Source organism: Lagopus leucura, unplaced genomic scaffold (genome assembly GCF_019238085.1).
Source record: "Lagopus leucura isolate 7727_CA_CO unplaced genomic scaffold, USGS_WTPT01 Super-Scaffold_100004, whole genome shotgun sequence".
Classification (NCBI taxonomy): domain Eukaryota; kingdom Metazoa; phylum Chordata; class Aves; order Galliformes; family Phasianidae; genus Lagopus; species Lagopus leucura.
In genome coordinates, this window is record NW_024962264.1 from 37925223 (window position 1) to 37950537 (window position 25315).

General features: G+C 36.6%; 1 protein-coding gene across 14 annotated transcripts in view; it reads left to right on the forward strand.

The window, feature by feature from the left end:
* Positions 1-25315, forward strand: part of PDLIM5 (PDZ and LIM domain 5) — a 115723-nt gene that overhangs the window by 54239 nt on the left and 36169 nt on the right. For 4 of the 14 annotated variants that reach the window (XM_042870911.1, XM_042870913.1, XM_042870914.1 and 1 more), the window contains exons 4-12: positions 6758-6800; positions 7911-8326; positions 12532-12704; positions 14301-14337; positions 16673-16702; positions 18728-18844; positions 22620-22820; positions 23627-23713; positions 24432-24587. In XM_042870911.1, coding sequence (XP_042726845.1) covers positions 6758-6800; positions 7911-8326; positions 12532-12704; positions 14301-14337; positions 16673-16702; positions 18728-18844; positions 22620-22820; positions 23627-23713; positions 24432-24587 — 1260 coding nt within the window. Of the gene's footprint in view, positions 1-6757; positions 6801-7910; positions 8327-10271; positions 10289-12219; positions 12238-12531; positions 12705-14300; positions 14338-14967; positions 15959-16672; positions 16703-18727; positions 18845-22619; positions 22821-23626; positions 23714-24431; positions 24588-25315 lie in introns of those variants that run through there. The other 10 variants (XM_042870916.1, XM_042870920.1, XM_042870919.1 and 7 more) reach the window with 8 other exon arrangements.

The following is a 25315-nucleotide window of genomic DNA, read 5'->3' on the forward strand; positions in this document are numbered from 1 at the left end:
ATAGAAGATGTAGTAGACTAATGGCTCTCTAAGTTGCCAGATTCTTCAGTTGAGAGATAAAACTTGAAATAAATGTTCCTTCCCAAACATACACTTATTAAGAAAAAAAGATTTAAAAACAAACAAACAAAAAAAAAACAACATAATAATGTTATATTGAGGATTGAATAGCTGTTTGTCATGAATTTTCTAATTAAAAAAAAAATGCCCCTATACTTTCAAATTTATTTAAACTGCATTTTGTACAAAGGAGATAATTCAAATATTAGTCACCATATCATGGAAGGCACTAGAAAAAAAATACTGGGTTGTAGTGTCAAATCTCCTAAATTACAACCTGGATTTGATGACAGACTGAAGTCAACATGAAGTCAAGCAGCTTTGGAGGAAGAAGATGATCTGTGAGTTATCTGGATCTATGCTTTTCATTAAGCTGGCTATTTTTGAAATGTAGCTTGCTGTGTTAGAGTTAAGATCTATGAAGTTCTTAAGAAAACTAGAAGTTGAGGTATAGCTGCTTGAAGGCTTTTTGTTCCATCTTGATACTTGCGCTTAACTGTTATGTGGATAACATTACTTGACCAGGCAGCTTTAGAAATGCTAAATAAGAACAAATAGTAAATAGTTACAACAAGACGTAATGGATAGAAATAATCACTGTTGCTGAAGGGAATGCATGGGCAAGTCTAATAGACAAGATATTATTTTTCCATTGTTTGTGAGTAGCAAAGCTGTGGCAAGGAGAGATTCTTGCCACCTGAAGTAGACGTCAGGACTTGGACACCCTGAGTTGTATGCAGATGTAACACAAAGGCCGTAGTTGGTAGCAGGGGAACTTTTCCTGTCTCAGTTCTGGTCATGGAATCATAAGTAGGTATGGACAAATATACTCCTCCTGGTCCATTCCTGATCGTATGCATGGTACCTGCAGGTTTTTAAACTTCTACTTCTAAAAAGTACTTGTGAATCTCTGTCAGTCAGAAGGTAAGTGAGATGTATTTCACAGCATTTCTTCCTTAGCTTTTAGTTTGGTTTTGGCTTTGTCTTAATAAAATAAAATATTATCTGAGTGCACTTAAATTTTCTTTACAAATGTATTCAGTAGGGCTGCCACAGACCACAGGAATGAGACTATGAGCAGTGGTTGCCTTTGGGAGGTCTTGAAAACAACTAATCCTTTGTGGGCTGGAATACCGAAGCAAAAGGCAATTTCTTCCTCTCCTAAAATGTCAGCACTGTTTATTTTAACACGTAATAATGAAATCCCAAACCTTATTTAAATTTCAAGGATCTACATTTGGCTTGGCCAACTATCAAATGAGCAGTAAAACAAGGACATAATTTTTCTTTCTTTTACTTGACTTCATTTTATCTTCATCTGAAGTGCTGGGAGGGCTCACAGTGTGCGGATATAAAGGTATTACATAGTATATGCCAGATGCAAAATGCTGGCGTGCACATTATATTAAATCTCCCCCTTTAAACTTAATGAAAACAGAATATGTGTTGAATGACTTGTAGCCTAGGAACATTAGCTTATGTGTAAGAAAGCACTGTTTCAGAGATGACAAATATTATCTTGATGTACTAACCTATGAAGGAATAAATGCCAATCTTCTAGGAGTATTCCATTGGATATAGCTCAGCAAAGATGGGATGCCTTAAGCTCTAAATGACAACTCTTTCAAAGTTGGGTTTAAAGATGCTAGTTGTTTATAAATAAGTAAATAAAATCACCCATCTGGCTGAACAGCTCTTTTCTGGCATTTCAGATGCAAACTGAGTATCCACAGAAATTTCATTAGAAGCACACTGGAGTTTGTGTTTTAACATTTAAGTTTGAAAGATCCTGGAAGCAAGATTTACTGACTGATTTTATGGGGCAAGAGAAGAAATATGCATTTTTAATGTAATAATTAGCTTGTAATGTAAGAATGTGACATTAGCACTAAGACTTACTATATATGGTGTCTGAATTGCCACTATTTTTGTAAAAAGCAGATGGGCATCCAATCTTCATCCTTTCATATTTGTTATGATTTCACCTGTTGAGCTAAGTGAAAACTAGCATACTGAACTAGAACAAAAAGAATGACTTAGGGGAGACAGAAAGTGATATAGCCATTACAGCAGCCTGTTAGTGTACTGTCAGGCATGATGGCCAAATTATAGGTTTGAAAACATTGCAGTGTTTCTTAAAAAGGAGTAAAAAATGTCATCTCCCTTTTACAGTGACTGTAGTGCTTTCCAGTTCTCATCTAGCTCTGCTTAATGATAATTTTTCTGCCTCTTCTTCTTCATGTATGGGGATGTGCACAGGGCTGCTGTTGCTGGGCTGCAAATATTTGTCCCAGCAATGTCTCTGAAATGCCAGCATGCCAACTTGTGCCACCTGGCACAGTGTGTGCAATCCTACAAGTTGTGGGAAGTGCAGTTGCATGTTATTTTCCTTCCTGGCAGATGACTGAAATTATTTACATAAGGCAACCATTTCTGATATATTCTGCATATACTGCAACAAGAAGCAAGCTTGAGAATGCTCTTCTGTTCTTGCAATGCAGAGGTGGTAAAAATTGAATCGTCTGCAGTAGGGAAAGGGCTTTGCACTAAGGGAAAAATATATTTGGATTATTCTTTTTTTTTCTTTCTTTAAATTATATCTGCATTTGTTTTTATTCAGATAACCCCTAGTAAAAGTCATAATTTAGTATTTACAATGCTAAGTATTTTCTGCTTGTCATTTTCTTGTTTTCATGCAGGCCAGCTAATTTATGAAAAGAAAATGCATTTAGCTTTCTGCCCTGTCAACTGATATCTAGAAATATATGAGTCAAAAACATTAGCAAAACAGAACTGCGGACTACAATGGCAAAACCATTAAAAGCTGAGGTTTTCAGCAAGAAGATCTGAGCATTGACTTTTCAGGGATGTTGTATCTGCTGCCAGAATCTGTCCTGACTGTACAGCTAGGGAACAGGAGTTCTTTTCTCAAAATGAGAGGGGAAAAAAATCTATCTTCATTCCTCCTATTAGAATTTTTCACTTCAGACCAACAAATCCAATTTTGCAGAAATTGACTTCACTTTGCTAATTAAAATTTTGCAACCTCTCACTGCTGTATCTGAGACTAAAATTCATAAGCAATCTTTTAAATTCCAGAGTTTAAAAAAAAAAAAAAAGCCAAAAACACAGTACCTGTATGAATGCTGGTGTTGTGTAAGTTACCTCCTTGAGGTTTACCTTAAAGGAGTGATGGGACCTTAATGGAATTGAGGAGAAATACTCTGAAAGGTATCTTCTGGTTTACCAGATTTACCAGCTGGGTGTTGGGGCCTCTGAAAAATTTTGTTTTGCCTTAAATTTAATTCCTTAACACTCATCAGTGAGATTATGGTGTTTATATTGATGACTGATTTTTAGAGATATTATACCAAGTTGTACAGCTCAAAGCATTACTTGGGGGTTTCCAAGTATTAGTAATTTTGAAAGGATTTGGTTGTATTATGTCTTCTCAATGGGTGAAATACTTGGAAGAGTGAATTAATAAAAGGAGAATTTAAAGAATGAATGTTTTTTGCTGGGCACGCTACTTACAGTGATGAGCAAACTAATTCATTTTCCTAATAAGGCTGTGCTGGAAGTTGAATGTTGGAATTACATTAAATGTCACAAAAGTATTCATTGGAGAGAAACAGCTTGTAGGATGTTGGGAAAGTAAATTTGAACATGTTTTTCTGGTTGAAATGAACTGTTTATGCAGACTAAGTATAGCCCTTTTATTGAAAGAACAAACAACTTTGATGGAGAAGTGCAAAAATATTGTGCATTTTCATTTTCAGCATCCCAGCTGTCACTAACTGATGAATGTTGCCTGTATTTCCATTGTCTAAAATAATTTATAAGAAGCTTAACAATGCAGTCTGGAACTCAATCCAGCAGCCATTAGGGAAGGTCTTTTGTGGTTTTTGTGCACTGTTTATAATAAGCATTTATTGCTGAGCTTTTGTGTCTGTTTTGTTTGTACATAACCAGAATTTTACATAAGCTAATATACTGAATTGCCATCTTTAAATCATTCAGAAAATACCCTGCTGTTCTACTTTTCTAATGAGTATTAACAAGACAAGAATGTCATCTTATTCTGGAAGCCTGCATCGTCAGGTATTAATACACTCTGTTTAATCAAAATAGCATGAAATTGCTAGGTGAAAAGCTAGGTTTTAACAGCTAAGAAAATGATCAAGAATGTGCAGTTAAAATGTTTCATTTTACTCTGCAGATTTCTTAATATCTGTATTTATTTCCAAGGACAGCAATCGAGATGTAATCCTTGAAGCAGTTAGTTTCTTAAATGTATTGGACATGTTTTGCTCTTCAGTTTGAACTATGCATTTCCTCTTGTACTGTCTTGTCTAACCACTGTACATTTTTCACATTCAGATCCTGGTGGCTCAGTTTGCTGGATGAGCATTTTCTTTATGCTGTACTGGATAAATAAAAGATTTTAGTCTGACAGTGGTCTGAATTTGACATGGCCAAGTGTTTGAAGTATGTCTGGGATACAGACTTATATCCTTGTTTCAAGTATGTTTGGGGGAATTAAAGTTGTTGTGCTGTCTGCTGTCTGATTCCAGTAATAAAAGAACATTGGGAACAGTGTAGTTATCAAGACTTTTTTTTAATGCATTTTTTTCTTCTTGGTGGATGAATTTTGAAAATTAGAAGCAGGGATTGAAATTTTGCTAAATGCTATGATGAATTCAAAGCAAACTTGTGCTGCAAACTGGAATTTATTTATTTTTAAAACAACCAAGAAAAAGATGCATTTTGCTTATAGATCAGAACTGCAGGATCGAGCATAAGCAAGGAGAAACTTTTCTTCTCAGCTCTGAAATAAGGAGTTGATCTGAGTAGTGAATATCTTACTACTCCTAAGCGTTAGGCTAGTTTAATCCATATTTTAAAAGTTCCAAGTTTATTAACAAATGCATACCTAAAACATAGAACAAGATGCATATTTCCTGCTAACTCTAGTCTTTAAAAAGAAAAGGCTTCCATATGTGTTGTTACATTTATGTTGCTTTTGTTGCTGCAAATTGACAACTGTGCAATTAAGAGTGATTAATGATGCACCCTGGTGCTTTGGAGGGCTGGAGGCCAGAATTCTCATAGGCTGGAAACTCTGTGGGAAACAGGAGAACAGAGCTCTTCTTCAGAGTGGGGAAATCCCTCTCTCTGAGAATTATTGTTGATGTGGACATGATGTGTGTCAGCTGTGATGCACAAATGATGAAGGCAAAGTGCAGAAGATGATGATCTTGCACTCTGTAGTTGTGCTTTGTTTTTTCCTGCTTGTTATTGTTTTATCACTTTTTCAGCTTGTTTGCCAATGTAGCATGTGAATTATATGCATCTCCCTTTTTTATAAGTGAGTTCCTGAACCTGAATGGCTGAAAGGCTGTTGTTGAAATTGGATGAGCACTGAGGACTAGATGGCTTAAAGGGAAGGAGTAAACATTTTAAACAATTAAAAAAGAAAAAAGATATTTGTTAAGAGTTGAGAAGGCTTCAGTTAAGCAGACTGGGTATGCCTACTTCAAATCTGTCTCATACAATAGAGGTGTTTAATGAAAATGTATTCTCTGCTGATCTCAAAATAAACAAGCCTTTTCTTTTTTTCTTTTTTTTTCTTTTTTTCCTCAGCAGCAAAGTATCTTTCAGAAATGTTAATTCAGCTTCAGTTCTGTGAGCACCTGCTTAGAAGGTTCTTAGGAAGTCAAAGTTGTGCAATTTTTAGGCAGGATATAACAACTCTTCAGTCATTCAAGGATCCAGCTTTTCTGAGCAGCAACCAAATATGGCCGGAAATGTTTTGAAATGTGTCAGGAAGCCACTTTTCTACCAAAACATCAACAGAAAGCTGAAGTATATCAGCAGTGATGTTATCAGACAAAATGTCAGTGGGTTGAACTTTTTCTTGATTTGACTGTCTTTGTGAAATTGTAGAGTATTAGTGTATTTTTGCACACGTGTACTTGCAAATCTAAAAAAAAAATACAAAAACAAAAACAAATGAGATTCTTTTACTGTCCTATGTTACCAGTTCAGAACTTGTCATTTCTTTATCTTCATCCTTTCCGTTACAATATTTCCTTTGCTTCCTACCACCCAGTGGTAGTTTCAATGCACTCATTGTTTGAAAGGCTTTTTTTTTTTTTTTTTTGCTATCTGCTGTGGAATTCAAATGACATTAACCTCATCTTTGAAGACCGAGTACCAAAAGTGGCACGCTGTATTTTTTTAATTTAAGTCATTCAGAAGGATTGTTGTTGTTTTAAAAGGAAGCTTTCCGTTTTAAGCCTAGATAAGGGTTATGCACTTGAGAATGCAACTTATCTGAGCAGAACTTTTGAGTTACATGATATATCCTCTAATGAAAGGAAGGAAAACAACAACCAAATTTCAACTAATGTCTCCTTTCTGGTGATATGATGTTATGAATTTCTAAGTGAAATAGCACTTGGTGATGCATGCCAGAGTTCCTAACTTTGCGTCTGGATTAGTTCATCCAGTTTGTTTTTCCTTCTGTCCTGTATTTACCAGATATATAACTTGAATACTTCTTGTTTCCTTTAAAGGAAACAAAATGGTACAATTTATAAATCTGTGGGCATATGTGGTGAGTTGGGAAAGGGAAATACTTAAATATTGAAGCCTTTGTTTTTGTAATTATGTATATGTTTTTTTCTTCTTCCAGGGTGGCTTCTGCAACAAAACCTGATCTTATTCATGTACCAAAGGTATGTTCATCATCACAACCAAGAAATGTAGCGTGTAGCACTAACTGTTACCCATCTGTTAAATAGTACAGCACGCTTTATTTCCACATCTTTTTTCTCTCCAAAAAGAATTGAGAAACCTGGTAAATGAGCATCCATAAACAAACAAACAAACAAATAAATAAATGTTATCTTCTAGCTTTTAGAACTTTTTTGAAAGATAATGCTGAATTTTTGTCTATATCCTGAAGGGAGAAACTCTTTTTCATTTTCATCTGCCATTGCTCTAAAGGCAATGACTTTATAGAAAGAGGGAAAAAAAGAACAAACTGTTGCTTTCTTGCATCCCTGACCCTGGGATAACCACAGTTTTCTTTTCCCACATGACTGTAGTATATCAAGTGTTATCAGTCTTATATTTTTCCCATCTGGAAGCTATAACCCATGTTGACCTTGGGTTATGTATCTGTGACCCAACCGCTCATGTGGCACCTGGTCCTGGAGTCTCAAGTAAGGACAGGAGTGGGTCTGAAGTTTGGCTGGAGAAACTTTTGTCCTTGTAGTCAGCAGAGTGCAACTAGAAAAGCCAACTTGGTTCTAAAGCACTGGCCTCTGACAAATGAGCTTCAGGGCCCTGGTTCCTCCCTTCAGGCCCCTATCAACAGATCAATGTATACCGTGTGTTCATACGCACGCACATGATCCTAGCTTATGAGGAATGTGCGTTTCTCAAACTGGATTTGGAAGTGGAATGTGGATTTCTAAAAATACTAATATTTTCCACATGAATTAGCCATTGGGTTTTGCAGTGGAGCAGTGCTTAACTTTGTCTTGAATTTGATTTGTGTAGTGTCTGTTTTGGATGCAGTGAGAAAATTAAGCATCGTGGTCTTTGATTTTTGACCATGCACGCACAGATCATTCCCTTTCTTAAATGCATGGCTCACTTTTTCCACAGATTTCTTGACTGCACTCTCACTTGCTTCTATGATGCTCATACCTCCTCTTTGCTTCATGCTAGGCAGGTTATCTCCCTCAGCAGCACTGAAAATACCTGCTGAGGAATGTGCATGTGGTTGGTGTGGTTTTGTGTGTTTCTTTTTTTTTTTTTTTTTTTTTTATCTTGCATAGGGAGAACCTAAAGAAGTAGTTAAGCCTGTGCCTGTTGCCTCTGCTGCTGCATCCAAAGTCACTGCCATGGCCAGTGTGGCTTACAATAAGACCCCGAGGCCATTCGGAGCTGTGGCCTCCTCAAAAGTCACCTCCATCCCGTCACCGTCCTCTGCCTTCACCCCAGCCCAGGCGGCACCCATGCTCCCCACCCCGGCCCCATTTGCTGCACCAGGACTGCATGTTAACGCCAAGCCTAATGCTGATGGGCGGCCGCCCACGCCAAGCACTGCTAAACCTGCCGTTAATGTCCCACGGCAGCCTGCCACGCACAATGCCGCCCCAGGCGGCCATGTCGGCGACAACACCCAGGAGCTAGCGGAGGGGCTGCGACGAGGATTCAGAGAGAACCAGGGTGACAATAAACAGCAAAATGGGTAGGTGGGATTTTTTTTTGCTGTGAGGGTCTCTTCCTCGCAGGAAAAAAGCTGAGCTTGTTCAAGTGCCAAGTAAAACACATCTCAGGTGTGCTGTCCAATTACAAGAAGCAAATTTCTGAGGAATTAGTGTGCCTTCAGAAAGGGGTGCCTTTGAAGGGCTGAGTCTGTGAGGATTTAATTCTGAAAATATGTCCATTTGTAGTGTCACACCTCAATTGCAGCAGGCCACACCAAAATTTGTTGCGTCATGATGTGTTTTCAGACCGTGCAACAAGCCCAGCATTCATTTGGACACCTGTCTCATTGTTTATGTTGGGTCCCAATGCAGAGGTTAAAAGCAGCAGGCACTTGGAGGTGCAGAGCCGCCTGGCAAGAAGGATTGTTGACCTTCAGCATTGATTGTGATGACTGTCTTCTTGCTTTTTGACTTTTCTTGACTTATCTTCAATTTCATGAACTTGAAGCCTAAAACTTATTATTAGTATTTCCCATTCCTCAAAGGGAAAGGGCGAGGCCTGGTGCACATCTCATCCAATCTCCTCTCGGCCTGAGTATATGAGGAAATCTGCAGAAAAGTAGCCATCCATATCAGCTAAAATAAAAGATCACAGTTTCAAGTAATCATCTCCTGGAAAGGAAAATTTAGGCGCCTATTCCCCTAAAATTGCAGTACAAATATTTTCCATATGCATATTTATATAATGCTGCCCATATGGATTTTATATTACTCTGTTGTCATGGTGCCTTCAAGGCCAATCTTTAACAGATGATGGAAGGAATCCATAGTGCTTAGTGATAGGACGAGAGCAGGAGATCCCAAGGACTTGCTTCTTGAATACACATTGCCAGACTGTCTTTGTCTTCCCAGGAATGTGTCTTTATCGAATAGTATGTAAGGAGCATTCAAAAGTAGTAATTGGTATTGAAAAAGCTGAACAGTAGCAACAAAATTAAGTTTTCTGGAAGGAAGTGCTGGAGGTGTAAGCACTTAACAATCAAGATAGAATGACTAAATGCATGCTGATACCTTCCTTGCCTTATGTTTAGAGATGGGTGAATAATACTGACTGAGGCTGGTAGGTTGGGAAATTCCTGTTTGCTGCCAGTCTTGCTTATCTAGTTTGGGCAATCTTGAAGACGTTTGCAGCGGAAAAGGAACAAAAAAAGAAAATTGGCTAAACTGTATTATATCTTCCCTACGACAGTGTTTTAAGTCTGTAGCTCAGTTTAAGTAAGAATTAAATACTAGTCTTGCAATCCTGAAATAGGAAACAAGTAAAGAAATATTAAAGAGATTATGCTCATCTGCAGCTGCCTGACTGACTTTGTTTTACTTACATTTCTACAGTGATAGTTAACTAAGTTTGCTATGTAAAACCACAACCCCATTTAATGTGGAATTTGACGCTTGTGATATAATAGTGAAGGCTTTAAATTATTGATCAGTCTGAAATAAATTCCATTTTACTTCTTGTATACTTGCATCTTGCTCATAGATAGCACTGCTGAGCAAATAGAATTCTTCAGACTTAGCTTAATACTCAGAAGTTGTTTTTTTCCTTCCTTCCTTCTCACTTCCCTCAAATAATGTTTGGTACGTAAACTATTTGCCTTCACTTCAGGAAGTTTTGTTTTTCCTTGTTTACTCCTGGCATAAATAGAGAGCAATTTGTCCTCACTAGGCTACGTGCAATTAAATTTTGTTGTTACTTTCTTGCCAACTCTCACATGAAAATGTGCCTGCTGCTTTAAAAAAGGTAAGATGTTCATAGGCTTCACTCAGTTTAAGTTCAGGTGGGCTAAATTTTTCCTTTATAGGTTCTCTTGATGGTTTAAGTTTTGACTCTTTATGTGACTACCAGAACTTGGATTTGGAAGGTCCTGTAATATTTCAAGTAGCAGAGAATGTATTAACAAGTCAAATACCTTTTTTCCCTTGCAGATAACAACAATGACAAAGTTAGTATCAACAGCACTGGAGTTGAATTATGGTCGTTTTTTTTTTGTTGTTGGAATAACCAGCATGTATTTTTGTTTTGCAAACAAAACAATATTATATAAAACTCTTGCAGAGTTTTATATTTAAAATTTTGGCAAAACGGCTTCAGCTTCCTTATAACTACTTAGTGTAATAAATGATTTGTCTGCATTGGACATGATGTGATCTTGCTTTTCACTGTGTTAAACTGCAGTATTTTTTAAAACTATTCCACAAAACATTTGTGCTGTGTTTGTGTGTATTGATAGATTCTTGATGCACCTATAGCTAGTTGGTGTCAGCAACACAACCGGTGAATGATGAAATACAGTATAAAAAGGCAAATGATCTGAGGAGTCTGGAATGAAAGGCCAGATGTTGAATTCATACCACAAAATTAAGAATGACATGGGATATGATTATGACTTATTGTGATTTTATTGGCTTATTTTTTCTTTTCTTGCCTCAAGAATGAGCCTCAAGGCTCAGTCTGCCTCATCGAATATTCCTTTGCCTCTGGCACCACCTTGTGCCTCAGTGGCTCATTACTAGTAGACCATTAAGCCGTAAGAAAGAAAGTAAAAGGAGAGAAATCAGCAGGATATTTTAATTGTCATGCCATTATCATCAAATACGAAGGACTTAATTCACTGTGACAGTTGCTAGAATGCAGTCAATAATATTATTCTAATGCTATTACAGCACGTACATAATTACATTTCCATGTAATGCTATACCTTTAAGTACTTCTTTAGTTTTCAGACTTGATTCTCACTATTAACTGTTTTATTGCTTTACTTCATTTTCTTTGGATTTACTTTACTCCATCCTGGAAATGCCACTGTCCTTGTTCCTATACCCCTCCCTCTGTAGTAACCTGGCGAGGCACATTTCCTTCACTAATGCTGTGTGTCCTTAAATGCAATCTTTTGCTGTAATTTTGAATGATAGGTTTCCTATCATTCAAATGTTGTCCATTCTTTTAAGCTGAAGTATTTGTTAATGCATTCCACTGAACAGATCTAATTATTTCCTGATGGCAATTAATAATGTACAAAATTCTCATTCACATTTTTAATCTTTACCAAAAGCACTTCGGACATTAATGATGCAGTAAGTAGTAGCAAAAAAATAGGAGTAACTTTTAAAGGGTTGGGTTGTTTTTATTTCATTATTATATTTTTAATATAATTATAATTTCTTAGGAGCTAGTTTTGCACAGGTCATCTCTTATAAACTTTGTTTAAAAAAAAAAAAAGAGTGCAGGTACAGGTTCTGAGAGATTAATGCTTTGAGATAACTAATATGGAATTTAGGAATAATATATGTAGTAGGAATTTTCTGTTACCTGCTCTTAAGCTATCAGTGCCGTTACATTTTCTTTAGATCAGTTACTTAAAGTAAGGCTTCAGAATCCTGTATTCACCGAAGTCCACTGTTCAGGGGTTGGTCATATAATAGCACATACTGAGGAGAAACATTTCAGATAAAAATCATTACCCCATTTTCTTTTACTTTTGGAGAGGGTATCAAGACTCTGTAGCTTCCCATTGTGCTTTAGAGCATGTTTACCTACACTTTCATCCAGCTATGATCCAGGTCATACCAATTGCAAAGGACTTTGTGTGTGTGGGTGGCCTTGCGCAGTTTTTTGCCTCCTGTGAATGAAGGGAAGAGTTTGTCCAAGACACTTGATAAGTGAATAGACTACTGGACTTTATTAAAACAAGCATATTCACCTATTATTTCAATGCCCTTTCAATATACTTTCCCCCAAAATTAATTCAGTAGAATAACTAGCTGCACTTTTTTTGTTTCAAACTTCTTACTTTATTTCTTCTTTTCTTTTTTCTCTTTTTCCTGTTTACACTGGGAAAACTTTTTCTTGCTGTGTTATTCTGTCATCTCCAAGGAAAATCCCACCCAAACGGTAAATGTTTAAATATGTATCTTGATAATACTGTCTTTTACAGTTTCAAATGTTCCAGTAATGATATAAAAGAAAATATTTTATTTGGATTAGAATAGTTATCAAATTGTATTTTTGTTCAGAGAAATGAGTCTGTGTTCAGATGTGTTTGTAGAGCTCACTGCTATGTTCAAACTCAGAAGTTGACTTTAAATGCTGTGAAAAGCCAGATCTGCCCATGTCTTTGTAGTTACCCTAACCTAGATGATTCTTGAAGAATCTTTTAGCTCATATTCTCTTCTCTCTTAAACACAGCCCACCACGGAAGCACATTGTGGATACCTATACGGAGTTCTACCACACCCCTACTCACAGCGATGCCAGCAAGAAGCGGCTGATCGAAGACACTGAAGACTGGCATCCCCGGACAGGCACTACCCAGTCACGCTCTTTTCGCATCCTTGCCCAGATCACCGGCACTGATCATAGTGAGTAGCTTCATAAGGAAATAAAATTAAAGGCTGCAGGAAGATAGGTGTTTTTTAAAGCTGGTGGGGAAAATAATAAGGTGGTTCAGTCACACTTACTAGTTTTCTCCTCTTGGACAATAAATCAAGGAGGCAGAAGACAGTTTCAGAAGACTATAGTGGGAAGTTGTTTTTATAGAACTCTTCAAATTCCTAGGTTACTTAAAATATATGCATGAGTAGACATTACTTCTTATTGATTTGAGTAACAGTACATTCTAGATAGATATTAAAGTTACCTTTTTCTACTCCTAAAATAGTTGGCAAATATGTATTTGCCGTTTCTTTCTCATTCTGCACGACCAAAATGGCACTGCTTCTGTTCAAATGCAGTACTTCAGAAAGTGGAGAGAAAAACTAAAGCTGTTTTCAGGCATTTAGAAAATCTTTGATGATTATACGAAGGTATGCAATCTGTAATGATTTAACTACTCAGGAGCACAATTCCATAGCTCCTCAGTTTATTCCTGGGGCATGTTTTCATCCTCTACTTACGATATAATGTGTCTATATTTATTGTAGATTGAAACTGAAAATGCAGAGAAGATCTTTCCCAGTCACATAATTTTATGGTGGATCTTGAATTTCTCTTTATGCTCTTGGTTGTGGTTTATTGGCTGATATCTGTAAAATTATATAAAAGTTATTAGAAATTGTGTCAGAATGTTTGATGTCTGTCATGTTCAGACAGATAGCTTATGGAAAGGTTGATAATTTCATTTTTTTTCTGCTTTTTACATCTAGTGCTATGATAAGTGAATATTTTAATAATAATAAAATAAAGGCAGTGAGTAAAGCGGACTCCCTCCCTGGGGGCAGATTTGATTAAATCAGCTATCAGTTCTCTGGCAGAATTACTCTAGAGACCAATGAGAATATCTCACTGAGTGAGGTTTAGTGTCTTTGTGTGATACACCATTCTGAATTCAGACAGTTAATAGTTTGTTTGATAGTCCTGTGTTGTACTAGTCTAGTATTGCATTATTATCTTTCTTTGAATTCTGTCCCTGTCAGGATGAGAACTCAATATCAAATAATATATGTGTGTTCTGATCTAGTATTGATAAATAATCACTTTACTAAATATTACAAAGATGTGGTTGCAACTATATTTGCCAAACTTAAAACCAGGCTGAGATTTTATGTTATTCTGCCTGCAGCCCTCTAGCACCTTGATGAGTCATAGCCTTACAGACAGGTGCTTGAATTTCACCCCATTCAAACCCTGTGGATGTTTGTCCATAAGAGTTGCCTCCAAAATCCCACTCTTTCTTCTCAACTCCCTTTCTCTTACTTTCTCAATGCCAACATGGACAGCAGGCCAAAAGACGTGACAGAGACCAGCAGAACCACTTTACAGTAATTATGCTGGCAAAGGGGCTCTTCGAGTTTATAGACATATCTCATTTCCCATGGGGCACATTTAGAATCGAGGAATCCAAACACAACTTGTTGTAATTTCCTGCTGGGGTGAATACTTTGGCACAGGGAAGAATCTCGGTGTTTGGCAGTGCTGTTTTGTGCCTTAGGAAGTCAAATTTTTCTGTTTTCTTGCAGTGAAAGAACCAGAACATGAAGGTTCAAAGAAGTCTAAGTGAGTCAATGTTTTACATTATTACTTTAATACTTTGCATGTCTTATTTTATAACTGGTAGTGTTACTTTTGCATTTGCGTGAAGTTTGAGTGTTTTTAAAATATTGCTGCTTTTGCCTTGTAATTCAGCATGTAAAAATCAAGATCTTTCTGTATAGACCAATCTTTTAAAATCCCTGTTTGTACAGTCCAGTATTAATATTTGTGCAGAGGTTTGAGCTTTTCCAAAAAATTGGGCTGCTTTGCTTTTCTGTGCAAGGTCAGCTTGTCAACATGTTTTCTTTTTCTAAATCTAACCAGGCATTTTTGATTTGCAAGTGTGTATTGGGTTTCAAGATGTAGCTGGAAAATATTACTGTTCTAGTCTGAATGAGGGTCAGCTGTCTCCTTGGTTTGGGATAAGTGCTGTTTGATATGAGGACGATGCAGTGGCTAAATCTTACTGTTTGTGCAGTTGGGAGTCTTCCTATTGGCATTATCTAACACTGGAGGCAACAGTTTGAAGGACAGGAAGGAGATGTATGGATATAAGTAGTGCATGGAGATTGCATGCCCACTTGTGCAACTGCTTGAGATAAACTTTCTTTCTTTCTCTTTTTCTTATTTTTCTTCTGTCACTTCTTTCCACAGGGAAAAGCTCCCCATCCACGTCTTTAGCCCCAAATATACAAAATTACGTGACTGGCACCATGAAGTCTCAGCACGTGTTCTTAATGTCCAGTGATTTTACCCAAGTTGCAAAAAGCAAAATACAAACACTTCCTTTCTTCTTTTCCATCTGCTTTGCAAAAATAAAGTAGAAAATGTATTTCATTAGCCTCACTAAGAGAGAAATTCTAGCCTTTTCTATACTTTTCTAACACTTTCCTACTGATGTATAAAAACTGAGATGAAAATGTTTTTGTGCTAGTCACTAGTTAACAAAAAAACAAACAAACAAACACATACTTATCACAGAACAACTTGGGTTTCCCAGTGAGGGGGAGAAGATCGCTGTTGCAGTTCTTTTTGCCTCGAAAGAGTCATTTGCATTGCTAAGTTTGAGTTACTGTAGGTTGTTAGCAGAAAACAGTGAACGAGAGAATATGAAATGGTATTACTTTGATTTAGGGGTAGGGGAAGAGGAAGAAGAGGGCTGAATGCATTTACTTCAGACTGTGGTACTTAACAGGATAATTGTCTTGGATTTCATTAGATTTTCAGCAAGTCAAATTTAGAGTGGTTGTAAATGTTTTACAAAGTAGGACAAGAAGACTGCTTTTAATCGAATGAAAGTAGTAATAATGAACGGTTGCCAGTTGCCAATCCAAGTGCAAGCTAAATATAAAGTTTCTGCAGCTTATAGTGAACTGTTCATATTTTAGAAAAGCTAGAAGATAACAAGCAGAATGTTGCTGTGTACCTTACCTGTAAGAGCTTCAATACATAGCTTCTAACAAGAGCAAGACAAGACAGTAGTATTTATTTATTTCAGAGTGAAGCTCTTAGGATTTCTAGTGTTTATAAAAGCTTCATGGCTCTGTGGTTCTCCTGTAAAATAATGTATTATAGTAGCTACACTTCATTAATTTATGCTTTCTGAAGCTTGAAGAGTATTTTAATAAAAGTTGCTTTTAACGTAGTGATGTCTCTTTTCTTTTGAGTCTCTTGGACTCCTCGAGTAGTCTGCTCGTGCAGAGAGCTGTAAATCATTACACCTTCACCAACTGTAGCAAGAGGAACAATCACATCCATGCTAGTATGCCTAGAAACTCTCTGAACTCTATGAAAGTATCAAAGTACCAGAGCTTATAATCATATTTGAAATGTGTTACTTTTTTTTTGTGTTTTCAAAATTGATACAAGATTTACAGAAACTGATAAAATGATTGACCTTTTGTGTGACTGCAGGAGTAAGAATTCAATTAAGTAAACTTTACCATCACCATTAAGTAAAATTCACCATCATCAAAAATGCTACATTTTTTGAATCACAGAAGTTTCAACCCTCTTATGGGAATTGTGAGGCATGTATACAAGCCCAATTGCTCATAAGCATTTCATGAGAATCGTTGCAATTGGCTTATAGTTTCTGAAGCTTATCTAAAAGTTGTTCTTATGAAATTGGTCTTGTAAACAGATTGATGTTCACAGAAAGCACTTATGTAGAAATGGGTGGTGGGGTTTTGGGGGATTTTTTTTTTTGGTTGGTTGTTTTTGTTTTAAGTGCACAAGTTGGAAAACTGAAAGGGATTGACACATTTAATGAAGATATTTTATGCCTATATTTCCTTTCCAGGTGGTTTATACTGATATACAGCATAGTGTCTTACTGTATTTGTCACTTTATCTTTAGGGAAAAAAAAACAGAGAATGGAGAGATCAGGTAACAGCCAAGTTATCTACTGCTAACAATCACTGATACGAATGCATAACATTGCACAGCATAGAGTACAACTATATTTACACCAGTAATGACAGACTAAGGCATCTCACTTATTACACACCTTTTGGTTTAACTCCTTAGGGGTGAATGGGGAAAGTACTTCCATAATTTCACTGAAGGCTGTTTTGATGAGAAGTGCCAATGAGTTTGTCTTTACCACATAACTCAGTTGTCCAAGTACTACATTACTAAAACTATATGTTACTGAAGAGCACATACACTGCCATGTAATCAATTAACAGAATATTGTGTATTGATTTAGGAAAGTGAAATTTTGTGTGAAAATTATTATGCTTGGTTTAAAAAATTTCTTATGAATGAAAAAAAAACCAGGAGTTTCTGAGGCTATCATTACAATGAAAATCACGAGAGATTATCACTTAGATTCTCTGTGAAGTATTTTTCATAAGGATAGAATGGTTTTGGCCTTAGAGTATTTCTGCGTTTGGAAGATATTCCTGAATGAGAGTTAGTGAGCTTTCCTTCATTTGAAGGATGAGTTACTTTAGTTAGGCACAAGTGAAAAAGCCTCCCTGGACAATCCAAAGCATAGAAATCTCTGTTTTAATTACAAGTAAACATAGGCAATCACAGTCTGTCTATTTTGAGTATGAGTATGGTTTGAGTAAGGCTACCTAAAGTTTTATATTTTTATGAATTCATAGTAACAAAATACTAGTTCCCAAAAACATAATATGAACACGTAAAACATATTTCATTTAGTACTATGAAGTTGTTAACTCTTCTTCCAGTATCCCCATTACACAACACCAAAGATTTTGGGCTTTGTTACTGTTTCTAAGATAATTGACGGCTTTTCCATTTGGATGTGGATGATATGCCTTAGTTCACATCTTCCTGGTATGCATCAGAAAAACATTTTGAAGATGTTTTTGATATAAATGAATTGGCTTAAATATAAATGATCACCTAAAAGAGGGAACATAACAAAAAATGGCATAGAAACTTGTCTTCCATCAGTAATCTACTGACAAATATCACAACTTAATACTACAGCTTTATGGACACTGTCCAAGACAAACGCCACATGGGCTTTTAAGTATTACTGTCTCTCCCTAAACTGCTGCTCCTAGGGATATTTAAGTGAATAAAACAGATGTGTGTGTATATATATATAATACATTATTATATATACATTATATATATATAATATGAGTAAAAGCTCCATTGTCACCCAGGCTTTGGAGATACCATCTGTACCAGAATTTCCATCAACATCTTTAGTTCCTGTAAGGTCTGCTCCCTGATCATTCCTATGCTATCTGTTCTTTAATTTTCAGCACTTAGGATGGGTCCCTGCTTTATTAAGATTCTTAGTTCTGCATGCTAATTCAAATAAATAAAATGAAACAAACTCATGTGGCTACCTTAATCTGCTCTAAGCTTGTGGTTGTTCACTTTTACTTTTTTATATTACAATAAGATTTCTGGTGGGTGTTTTTCTTTAAGTAGAGATCCACCATTACAGTATTTTCTAGATTATTTTCTTGTCTGGAAAAAAAAGGGGAGGGAGGGGGGGCTGAAATGCATAATGTAATCTTCACAAAACTAGAATCCTAAATAGTCACATCAAATAGTAAATATTTGATGTACTTGGGGAGTACATTGGGGAGTGAGTACCACCAGCATTTTTGACTGTTTCTTTTCCTGCATTTCCTAAAAACTTTTTCATCACATAATGTGATGTTCCATATTTATCAGTGGAAAATACTGGTTAGCTTTCTGCCTTGATAAGCAGCAGGATGCTTCTCACCCTTCACTAAAAGTGTGATAACTCTTAGGAGTATTGTGCATCATTGTATTTCCCATTTTTATTTCACTATAAGCTGCAGCGATTTTTTCTTTTTACAATTCACTAATGTTTTTAAGCACTATGTATCCTGTCCAGCACACTATTTCAGTATGGATTTAAAATCTTTGTATGTTTTCTTATTGTGAATGGAGTGAAAATGATGCTAGACCAGAGTCTGCAGCCACTTTTCTGCCGATAGCAGAGTCCTCCCCTGGCAGTGTCCCATCTTTCAGACTCACTGAACACATTGATGCAACAGCTCCTGGGAGGTAAATCTTTCAGATTTCATTATCTTGTGGGAAGGAGAGCTGTCTGTCATGCCCTTAAACTTGTCTTTTTAATCTGCCATTAATTAGCGACATTCCTGGAAATGGTAGGAAAGGAATGGAGAAGAGAAATGAAAAAAAATGCTAAGCAGATTCATGAACAATTTTGTGGATATTTGTTCAAATGTGACACAGTGCTTAAGGCAGTTATTTGAAATTTAGGAAGGGAAAGTCTAGTTTCTATCTAGCTATAGATACATTGTCAGTGGGGCTGCTTTTTTTCCCTGAATCGCTTAACAGCTCAAACTGGCAAATTTTCTGTCATTGGCCTTGGATAGCTTCAATGGCACTATTCTTGATATTTTGGAGATCATCTTTGGATCTAGGTCTTGTGACAGTGATTAGAGTTTTTTTTTTTTTTTAATGCTATTATTGAAGGTCCATTGCATTTTCTGATAGATTGTGTATCGCAGTTCTAAGCAAAATGTGGACCTCTTTTCCTGCTATTTTATTTTCCTCCTTAACACTTTGAACACGAAAGTAAAGAGAGATTCTTGTCAACATTTGTACTCAGTTACTGTGCTCTCGGAGAAAAAAACACTTGGAGGAGATGATAGGATACGCATTTTCTCAGTTGTTTCTGTTCTTTGAGAGACATGGGTGACAGCTTTTTACAAAATGCATAATGGCTGTTAATTTTTTTTTTTTTTGGAAGGCATCCTGAGATCTGACAACTGCATAGGGTACAGCGCTGTATCCTTGCAGACAGTGCTGTCAGAGTAGAAGTTTAGATTACTTCTGTACAAGGCTGAGCAATTAACATTTCAGAATGTGTACTGCACGGGTGCTGCTTTCTGCTTTGCTACAGAGATTGTTATAGACACAAGTATTTCAAATTTCAGAGTGTTTTTTTTTTTTTTTAGTTTAGCTACAGTAATGTTTGGCAGCCCTTTAGCAGCTGCCTACTGGTGCGTTAGGTGCTATGCTACTTGTTCCTCACCAGAGTGTGTGCAGCTACATTTCAGTATGTTGAGATAGTTTTTCCCCTCTTTCTCACCTAGTATTAGCTCATTTCAAATACCACATGCAGCATTTAAGAGGGAAATTTATATACTGATAAACAGGTACAATGGTAGCGTATTAATTTGAGGCAAAGTTATTGTAACTGTATTTAATCTGAAAATCTGGTTGAGGGTGAGAGCTGAAGTATTTATGCAAGCAGTAAAAAAGTAGATTAGTATTTCTTGCTTGGAATGAGCTGGAGACAGAAGAATTAGAATTGAATGTGGGAAGGAGACTGTAAACTACTTGATAAAACCACAGAGTGTTTTTTTTTTTTTCTCAAGTTGAGATAATTTGTATAGCAACTATATTTGGTGTTTATATTTTGTTATTGAGTCAGTGTTGCTACTTACAATGCTCTTTAGGATTGAGAGTACATCCAAAACTGGTCTCCAGTAATCTTATATTTTTTAAAGTGGCAACTATCAGAAATCCATGGTGCCATTATCAGATTTTTAATAATGCAGATGTGGTCCATCCAAAAGTCAGTAGACTTGTTTTTGCCTCTAAAGCCCTGCATTTACTGTCAGTGACTAGCATAGATATTTATTTTCCTAATGGGCTCTGTCTTTTCTTGGCTGAAACTCTGTGATTTGTACCACCCACTACCAAACCACCAAGAAGGAGAAAGATCTTGCTGTGAAATGTAAGAAGGGCCTGGATGCGATTACTGGATTACAGCTAGGTTCTCTGCTTATAAAGCAGACTCCATTGTATAAAACATAATGCTTTTTTTAATTGTAGTTTTATGTCTTTAATGAAAGCTTAAAGTAGATATATGGCAATGTAGCCAATTACTATAATTTATAGCATACTATTACTCAATATCATATATGCAATATCCTCCTATAAGCTTAACAGCAATGAAATATTTAGCAGCAGTTACAGCCTTTCCAGGAAGTTTCAAAAAATCACCTTAAATGGTCATCCTGGCAACTTCAGACTCTGTAACTTCAGACCACAGAATCTGGCACTTCCTGAGAAATAAAACTAATAAAAAGCAGAACTAGTGCCAGCAAATTGTTAGATTACTGTATTATATAAAAACTTTTTATAAGCTTACAGACCTACTTTATCCTTTCATTAATTAAATTATTCCTGATAGTCAGAGTTAGCAATAAGTAGAAGGTATTAATCCAGATTTTTGTTGTGTATATTCTGATTAGTGCAGCCAACAATTAGCCAACAATATTCTCTACAGAAACTCCAAAAGTCATTCCTTATTCCTTTTCTAACTGCTGCCAAAGTAAGTGAGAAATGGAAATGCAGTAAGTATGTATGTCTGAATAAAATTTGGAGACTGCTTGCTCTCCTTTTGGAGCATATCCCCATTGTTATTCATTTCTCTTCTCCTTTTATATTTCAAGTTCCTTTTTATGACTTATGAAGCTCTACAAAGATGTTTTATGAAGTTATGAACTACTTGAGGGCAATTACAGAAAAGGCCAGAATCTGCGTGCTCTGCATTTGTTGTGAATTGTTTTATCTGCTTCTGTACTTCCATAAAGTCCGACTTTTTGTCGAGTCTGACATTTCTACATTGATTTTCCTAAACAAATTGCCTCATCTGTAGTCATCATGTAAAAAAAGGAACCTTGCAAAGATGGGAGCTGCTTATTTAGTTGAGAAGTGAGTGTCAGACTGGGGGAAAGGGGATGTCCCAGGCTACCTGAACCAAAACTGCCAGATCTTTTATGGTTGTCTTGCTTTCATTACAAGCAGGAAGAAATTAAATGTGGGGGAAAATGTTGCTTTTCTTTAATAAATGCTACTTGTCCTTCTGCTCTTTTCTTTTCTTTTTTTTTTTTTTTTTTTCCAGTAGACTTTTGTTTGAGAATCCTTTGGAGGCCTTACTCAAGTGTGAACTTCATCCCCTTGCAACTAATCGGGTTTTAAACACCAACAGCCAAGTAGCCACAGTGCCTAAAGTGACATCTCCTTACACTAGATAGAGTCTCTAGTATGCAGACTGTGCTCTTTTTCAAGTGTATTATATGTTTTTGAGTAATTACTTAGAACTACCCAAAGAGTCTTTTTTACAGACTCATGGGGGTTGGAAGAGACTTCTTGAGATCCCTCTAAAGCAGGTTCCCTTGTGCAGGATACACAGGAAAGCATCCAAGTGATTTTTGAATATCTACAGAGAAGGAGATTCCATAGTCTCTCAGGGCAAGTTGTTCCACCACTTTATCACCCTCAGGTTCACCTCCCTAGTACTGCTTCTGGCCACTCATCTTTTAATGCATCCAGGACAGCATTGGCCTTGGCTCATGGCCAACCTGTTGGTCACCAGGACAACTACATTATCCTCTGCAGAGCTTCTTTCCAGCAGGTCAACCGCTACTGTGTGCTGATGCATGTGGTTATTTCTCCCCAGATGTAGGACTCTTCTTGCTCTGGTTGAACCTCATCAGTATCCTCTCTGTTCAACTCTCCGTGGTTAAGCAAGACTAGTTTTAAGCTTTCAAACTTCATCTAAAAATATGCTCCAAAGGATGCATTTCAGCATAGTCTAATTTCCAAAGGATTAATATTTTATTCCTGGGGAAGAAAAAGAAACTCTCAAGAGCTACTCACTACTGTTTTTATAACAGAGGATGCAGGAACACCAACTAGAAGGAGTTGTCTGTTACTGTTCAGTATTTAAAAATTAGATGGGAAATTACGCACATGTATTCTCATTACAATTACCTTTTATCAAATTAACATCAACTAGGGAAATAACTGCGGAGTTGCCCTCTCCTGACGCATCAGTCCTTTTGCCAAGCACCGCTGGCACAGAGCCTCCTCTCCCTGCAAAGTGCAGTGTGGCTACACAGACCCCAGAGCCCCCTCTGCCCACCCCTACGGCCATGCAGCCACCTTTTGCAGCCCCATCTGTGGAAGCGACTCCTGTTGTGCCTCCTCGTCCTGCCAGGTACAAGGATACCCACTGTCAAGAGTCACAATCAAAGCCTTATTTTAATATATGATTTCATCTGATTTTTTTATTTTTTATTTTTTATTTTTTTTTTTGTTAATGTTAATGCTGTCAAGCTGGAGCAGTCCTCAGCCACCTCCTGACTCTCATGGTGCTCTGGAGATTAATATAGCAACTAGCAACTGGAATAGCTATTAAGCAAAAATTGATAAAGTAAATCAGAAATTAGAGTGACCTTCAGATGGGGGAAGATAAAGTTATAGATTGGAGAGTTGATAGGAAAGTAACTGTTCTAGGAAGTTGATGATGTTATTCACCTTCCCAGCAAAGTTTTGTCATTTCTGTTATAAAATGTACATTTCTGAATTGTCCAGTAACCAGAAGTTTCTGGTGTAGAGTACAAGCATTGACTTGTGAAGTGGCAGAATGTTAATTATTCCTACTAGTTACCAGTAGGGAAAGATAGCTTCCCTCTTTTCCACCATTACCAACTCCACCAAAAGAGGGAGAAAAACTAAACAATAAAGCTTTATTGGAGTGGACACTGGATATAAGAATGGAGATTTGTGTATCTGGGTTCATTCAATTTTAATGAACAATTTGTTTGACCTTTGTAACATGCAGATTGGCATGCTAGAATTAATAATCAAAGATAGTGAACTATACTTTTTTTTTTTTTATTGACTAAGGAGTGCTTGTAGAAATCCTTAAATGAACTTCTCCTGAGCTTTAGTTAGCATCTCCAGAAGTATAATTAGTGTCTGATTTATGATTTTTTTTTTTCTCCTACTGCTTTTGGGCAGGCATGATGCATCTGTGCCTACTTCCGAAACAAATGCTTTTGGTAATATCTCAAGCTGTCAGTCTAAATCGTCCATAAGTCACACAAGGTAAATCTTTCAAGGCGTAGCTATGGCAGACTCTTTGGTTGTATACAGCATTTTCAGGCAGAATTTCTACATGTAAATCCAAGACACACTGTATCATGTAGTTGTATAAATGGAGGCATTTAGAGTCTTTTTTGAAGTGATTTAAAAAATACATAGCAATTCTGTGGGTAATCTTGAAATTTTAAAACAGAGCTTGAATTAAATATCACCAGTGTAGAGCTGATTTTGATGTCAGCATTATTTTTGCCTCTTCATGTTCCTTCCAACTAGATAATAATTAGGGGAAATACTAAGGGGTGGGAGAAGCGTGCTGAAGTTGTATCAGTGAATATCCCAATGTTTTTATGTTTATTTATTCTGAAAACATGGAATGAGCTAATTGACTTCCAGGACTTTTTCCATCAACCCATGGAGAATGAGATCAGTCATGGGCAGAGGGTTCAGTGGGAGCAAGCCAAGGGTGAGGTGTAGCCTAGAATGGGCAACTGAAGGGCTGGTAAATGCTGATCTCTGACTTGATGAGTGGAAACTTATTTGTGGGTAAAACCAGAATTGCTGTTTCCTGTGTTACTGTTCAAGTTGCTAACACATTGCCCTGAGATCTTTGAGAGCTGGTAACCTATGGTAGCATCACTTTCCAGTAGTTAATGCTATACAGTATTATACTGTTTCTCTGTCAATCTTTTCTGCTTTCTTTGTTTTCTCTGTTGGTTCAAAGTTTGTGTGCTAGAACAGAATTTCTGGGAAGTCCTTCAGGAAGTCTGGCCAAGCTTGGACCTGCTCCTGTTCCAGTTTTTTCTCCTTTCAAGCAGAGATCAAAAATTAAGCGTATGGCTGCTGCTGCCGTGTCTGCTGCCATTGCTGTTCATGCCAGGTAGAGATCAACTCTGAAAGGAACCTTTCATAGCTTGGCTTAAGAATATTAAAGTTCTTTCACAATACTGTGGTAGGCAAGCAGTTAGAATATTTCCAAAGCTCCTGTGTCCTTTTATTTTACTCCAATCTGCTGCTCTGAATCTCGATGAGTAATTCTACCTTCCTGATCTTTATGGACATCCATGTTGTGGTTCAGTCAGTAAACCAACTGAAAATAACAACTGTTGTACAGATGACAAAGAACAATCTGTATCTGTCAATAGTTTTTGGATCTGAAGGCTACAACTAGAGGGTTGCAACTAAATCTTTATCTTTTTATTTATACTGCTCTTTATAAGGGATTACTTAGACCAGTGGTCTCAACTTTGTTGGTCATGCATGTCCATCAGTAAAACTATATATATATATATATATATATATATGTATTTTTGAACATGCATTCCCAATATATGTATATTTTTTTAATTTCTTAACTGTATACATGACCTGTTGTACTAATATACATATCCGTACATTATGGACAATACACAGTGCCAGATATTTTTTTTTAAAAAAAAAAAAAAAAAGAGGGAAAAGATTAAATAAGCCTTTAAAAATTATTTTATTAAAGATAAAAAAAAAAAAAGATAAATATGTTTCTCATACTGTGGTGAGTTTTCTTGCACCACATTGGAGTGTGTGCACACCACTTTGAAGACCACTTATTTGAATGGCATTTCTCAGTTC